Source organism: Dermacentor variabilis, chromosome 9, assembly GCF_050947875.1.
Source record: "Dermacentor variabilis isolate Ectoservices chromosome 9, ASM5094787v1, whole genome shotgun sequence".
NCBI classification, from domain to species: Eukaryota; Metazoa; Arthropoda; class Arachnida; order Ixodida; family Ixodidae; genus Dermacentor; species Dermacentor variabilis.
Window position 1 is genome coordinate 70,749,662 of NC_134576.1, and position 5,701 is coordinate 70,755,362.

At 48.8% G+C, this 5,701-nt stretch overlaps 1 protein-coding gene across 1 annotated transcript; it reads left to right on the plus strand.

Moving 5' to 3' along the window:
- The first annotated feature begins 1,124 nt into the window (after positions 1–1,124).
- Positions 1,125–4,998, plus strand: LOC142592797 (uncharacterized). The gene is made up of 4 exons (XM_075704470.1): positions 1,125–1,645; positions 2,339–2,679; positions 2,880–3,027; positions 4,306–4,998. The coding sequence occupies exons 1-2, from the start codon at positions 1,304–1,306 to the stop codon at positions 2,420–2,422; spliced, it is 426 nt and encodes a 141-aa protein (XP_075560585.1). The 5' UTR covers positions 1,125–1,303; the 3' UTR covers positions 2,423–2,679; positions 2,880–3,027; positions 4,306–4,998.
- Positions 4,999–5,701: the final 703 nt, after the last annotated feature.

Genomic DNA, 5,701 nt, shown 5'->3' on the forward strand with positions numbered 1-5,701 from the left:
ATTTGTAGACGTTTCGCAAATAACTTCCTTAAACGAGCAAAGGCTCTGAGCATGGCGGGAATGTTATCGGAATTATGAAAGTGCTGCTCAGTAGCTGTTAAAAGGTAGACTGCTCCATATTCGGGAGCACAAATACTATCGGAATGAAAACTATGATAGAAATAACATTTAGAGCAGAAATAATAAAATTAAGAGAGATAAAAACACCAACAAAAAGAGTCGGAAGAGAGTAAAGGCAGAGAGGTTGACTAGGCTTTGTCCAGTTCACTACCCTACACTTCGGGGGGCGGGGGGGGTTGAAAGAGAGGGCCGGAGAATACGCGAGTCCAGATAATTTAAACGCACTAAGCAAAATGCGGCGTATCCACAGTGAAAAACAAAGTAAAAGTGGCGGAAACGCACATAACGGTGACGCGGCGCCCTGGTAGAGTATTTTGCCGACTCAAAGAAATAGAGAACAAACAAAGACAGGAGGCACGGGCGAACGCTCTTTTCGGCGAGGTAAAGGAGGGACAAAAAGTAGAGCACGCTGAGACGCATCCAAAAGGAAAGAGAGAGTAAACTTCATTTTGATTACACAAACCCGAGTCCGGGTCTCGGAAAAGACCCGCTGCGCTCCGAGAGCGAGAGGTGAGCCGACAAGTCACACGGTGCCCGCACAGGTGCAATGGTACGTAATGGGACACCGGAGTCGACCCCCGCGGAGACTCCCCGCGCATTCGCGAGAATACCGTGAGCAGCTGGCTCGCGTTGGGACCGAAACGGCTCGTGGTGGGAAAGGACCGAGAAGGAGAGAGCCCCGCGAAGAGGCAGAGCGCTGGAAGGAGCGCTACAAATATAGACCACAAAAGTACGGGTCGGCGCAGAAATATACTCGGAGGAGCCGCGCACCTGTGACTGAGCGTAGGCCCAGCATGAGGGGGAAAGGCGGCGCCCTCGGGGTGGCGCGAGTATAGCTCCTTTCCTGTTCTTAGGTAGTTTGGTGGCGCGCTCTGGAGGATAAACGCCCAACTACGAGCAGACGTGGGGTGTTCCGGGATTGGCTGATGCCTGCTCCTCTGGGCCCCGCCCACGAGCGCCGCTATTGGGCGCACGCCTTCGCTCCCGTATAAAAGTGGAGTTCTCGCAAACGGCGATCACTCCGTTGCTCACTGCAGGCTTAGGGCTTTAGATTGCACGCGGCTCTTGTTGCTCCCCCTGCACGGCGTGACGCAGAGCCCGCAGTTTCCCTCGGGCCTCTTGGATTACGGCGTTTGTCAGCTCGGAAACGAAGGTCTCTCCGCCAGTTTCGGATTAGGAGAACATGAAGGCACAGAACGAGCAAGTTATCAGCCGATGCATGGCCAAGCTGTCCGAAGGTCGCGTCTCCCGCAAGGAGCGCGACCTCAACCACGAAGAGATGCATTCGCTGCTCGGCAAGCTCAGGGAGCTGGTTCCCACCATGCCCCGCAACAAGAAGCTCACCAAGCTGGAGATCATCCAGAACGTCATAGACTACATCCTCGACCTGGAGATCGCCCTGGAAACGCACCCCGCAAACTGCTCTTCGCGCCCGTCGGCGTCCGCTACGAATTCGGTGCGGCAACCTCTAGGCGTTCTACCTCCCTCGGCCAATTCGGCGCTCAACACATGCTCGCTTAAGGAGGTGAGTGGTTCTCCCAGTATTGCTTGCTTTTCGCTTCACTGTATCCTGCAACTTTACCTCGTAGCCAAAAGAGAAAGAAAGAAAAAGCCTTCATTAAGCCTAAACTACTGGGTAACACGTTTAGGAGGCTGAGTGCCTGTGATAGCGCATCATACGGTGAACTCATCACACCGGTATACCTGTAAGATTTCGTTAGTGTTTGTCAGGATAAAGAAAATGAACTTTCACAGTACAGTTATAGTGGATCCACATCATTGCCTTGAAACATTGGCCGCTGCATCGGCGGTTAAGTCGGAATTTGTTCGTGTTTGTGTTGAGAGTACTGAGGTCTAAGATTCTTAGGACGTTTCCGCAACACGTGCCAGATGTCTTCAAGGCCTACTTGCTAGCGATGCATCGTCTGTGTTTGCGATTGTTCCATCTAGATTCAGCTCCCAAAGCGCTTGTTGCAACGCGCACGGAATACGCGTGATTGAGAGCGAAGCTTTCCATTTGCTGGTTTCGTAGAACTTCGTGTGTACATGTGCGCGCCAATTGGAAAACCGCACGGGAGGCGAGTTGCTTAGTCGCGGTTTCTTTAACGGAGTCGCCTACTTTTTTTGTATTTAAAGAGTCGTTTTACCTGACATTGGCAGCACTGGTGATTGCGTCCCCTAAGTTTTTGCATTTTCTTTTTTTCACCCAATTTTGCAGGTATCGAACACCGATAAAGCCACTAGTCACCTGGCCGAGCTCTTGTCGGCCGCGGTGTCGTCTCCCCGCCCTGTCTCAAGCTAAGACTCATGCGGCGCTCGGAAGAGCGTCTCCCCTCTTAAGTTCGCTCGGGGCATGCCGGCGAGGATCGCTTCATCATTGAAAAGGCAGCCCTGGGCTGGCACCTGTAGCCACAGAAGCGAAGAAAGGTAGCCACAGGCGAGCAGGTGGTGGCGTGGGCCTGGATGGAAGCCTGCTGAAGCGGAAACAACACTGCAGAAAGCCCCCGTTTGATTCTGATACCACTTCGAGCCAGTTGGAGCCGGGCGGAATTTGCGCAGGTTAGTTAACGCTCCTCTTTGTGTTTTCCCACTGCTAGCTAATTCCTACGTTATTGCAGCCGACGGCGGTGCATTTTTCTTCTGTCATATTCTAGTGTTTAGGTATAGCACCGTCGTGTCGCGTCGGATAAAAGGTTAATGTGGTAGACTTGTACCAGTGATCCGTGGCTGACATACTGCGTTGTGTATTTTCACTGCAGTGACCTCCTAGCCGAACCCAATGGCCTTCCCGAGCTCGGTACGGACAAGTACGGCTTCACATCCCTTCCTGCCAAGTGCACCCGTGCTTCCACGAAGTCAACCGACCCACTTGGAACTCCTGTGAAGCTGCAATGACTCGCTTTACTGGTAAGTAAAAAAAAAAAAAAAAATGCAGCACTACTATTTGCTCACGGTGTGCCAGTTCCGTCGTGAACAATTTTGGTGGCAATCGACAGCCGGTCGCGTACAATGAAAAATTGATAAATTATTTTAGTGGGTCACTATCCACAACGAATTCGAACAATGCTGTCCACCATCTCGCCTGCGCTTCCATAAATCCACGCACCGTTCAATTTAACCGTTCTTCCGGCCTTCACTGTAGGAAACTGTAACTACATTATATTTCCTAATGTTACGGAGGCGGCAAATTGGGCTTGCGTACATGATATTCTAATATTAAACGTGATGAGAGTCTAAAATTCATCGTTCGCTGCCCGATACTTAGTTGATCGTCATTCACCAGGACTGTCAATACGACTGACTGTATAGTCTATGGAGACTCTTATTCACTGCGTAGTCTCTCGTTCAGCATTGGAGGACATTGTCAGATAGCGAACCTAGGCACTACGCATTTGGGGGTCGCGAATTTTAAAGCAAGTAAAAATGCTGTTATAATCTGAAGGTACTTACACTTCTTCAAAAGAAGCAGCCGTTATTCAAGCATACGCATAAGCCTCGTTAGTATTTTGCAGTTTCTCTGGCAGCGTTTAGGGTCTCGGCAAACTGTATTTGTGGTCTCGCATCGTCTAACAATGCAACGTAGATAAAGGTATGCCTATGTTACAGATGAATACTGGGGTGCTAAACCGTGGGAAGGGCATTGTATAAAAAATTACGCATTATCGCATCTGCTTTCACTTAGTGGGAGCGCTGGCATATTCACAGGGATGGTAATTTTTGCTAATGATTTTTGTTTAAAGATTATGGCTCTGTCACTGAAATTTGCATAAAAAGAGAACCGACAGACATTACTGCAAAACAGAACCCACAACATGCTAAATGGGTTCGATGCGTTCGTAAAATTGAAGCTGATTACGAAATTCTCACCACTGGCAGGGTAACTGAGGCGGAGAAGAAAGCGCTAGTAGATAACCACATATTCATTATGTTGTTATACCATAGTAAACACATTATACTCAAAGGTTAACTCGTGTTCTCAGCCTGTTCACTTGTTTAACATACAGTTCTCGACACCATAATTTATGAGCTGTCAAGCTGTGTAGCGCTATGGGCGTCGTAGAGCATACCAGCTTCCAGGCAATGAATATTCATTGCTGCGATACATGCCAAAGTGCGTTTTGTGTTCTGCCCCTTTAACGTCTGCAGCTCTTTACTAATGTGCGGTGTTTGTTGCTATTTCCGCAGGTAGCGCTACTTCTGACGCATTCCGGGCGGAGTCAACGTCACACGGTGCGAGGCGTGCGCCACCAAGCCCCCGGAGGAACTACCACAGCCCAAGAAAAGCAGAGACCTCTAGTGCCGCACTTGATAAGGCAGTGCGTAGCGGTAACGACAGCAGCGAAGACATCGCGCTGCATAGGCTGCCTCAAAAGCAATAAAAAGGCCGAGTTTGTGCAATGGAAACGAGAAATGTTATACTTCCGGTTCGTGTTACATGCCGTCACGGAAATGACGGCGACGCAACCTTTTTGCAACTTGCGATACAACACGGTGCAGCCATTCTTCCGTCTTCTCAAAATTCATGAATTCAAACTCTCGATGTGTGCCATCGGAGAAACTTAATTGGAGATGCTTACTCTTGTATTTGGCGCGTGTAGAATACACAATGCGACAAAATATTTTCAGGCCTGGCAATTGCGATATTTGACGCTGATGCTGGCCACCTTCATGCGTTCCTGTTGTGACAGAAGACGATGGTATGTATTTCATTAGATATATAACAAGGAATGTTTTTTATTTCACTCGTCTTTTACACACCATGTATTAATCACCGCCTCAAGGTCCACTGAGGTACCAAGTTATCACTTAAACAGATAGTCAGACCTCTTCGAAACACAAGGCTTCTTTACACTGGAACCTCTCATGCATCCATTCACAACAACCCTGCAGGCCATCTTTAGTCAATACAGCTATCTTTAGTTGCGGATATGTGCATTTACGTTGTATGTAAATAATATATTGAACCTATATAAACATTCCTATGTCCAATGCGCGAGAGGCTCTGTGAGTAATTCAAGCAATCAATGTTAGGCTATAGGCGCTATCCTGTAGCCACTATATATCAGTGGACAGTAGCGCAAGGTGTCGAAGTAGTTTCTCCTGGCACTCTTAGTGATAAAGGCACTGAGCAGGCGTCTCAGCCTCTTGACGGTATACGGGCCGCACTCGGACTCCCTGTGGGCGGGCCAAAGTTACCTATGGCCTAGGTATAGCTCGATACAGACATTAGCATTCATGAGGGCTATCGAGCCTATTCACGGAAACCTGCTTTATGGCGTAGGAGAATCGTTTGCTAACTCCTTTCAGAGAGATCAGGCAGAAAGAAAAAAGAGTGCATTGCTTACAAGTGACACCCAAGTGCCACCTAGGAATTTACCTCAGGCCGACCTCTCGGCATTTCGTATCATTAAACTTCTCTCTCTCCCAAGTACCACCTAGAAAGGACATCGGTGGTGCCCGGTGTATTAGCGAGTCCTGTATCGTCATGCACCTGATGCATGGTTTTATGCCGGTACTGCTTGTGACTGGAGAAAAGAAACTTGAGCATGTTTTTGCGTCCGCGTTGAAACATCCACACTTC

Excerpts from the sequence above, each read along its gene's own strand:
- LOC142592797 (XM_075704470.1), top strand. The coding sequence starts at position 1,304 with ATGAAGGCACAGAACGAGCAAGTTATCAGCCGATGCATGGCCAAGCTG. Across the intron at positions 1,646-2,338 it reads ACACATGCTCGCTTAAGGAG|GTATCGAACACCGATAAAGC; the intron begins GTGAGTGGTTCT and ends CCAATTTTGCAG.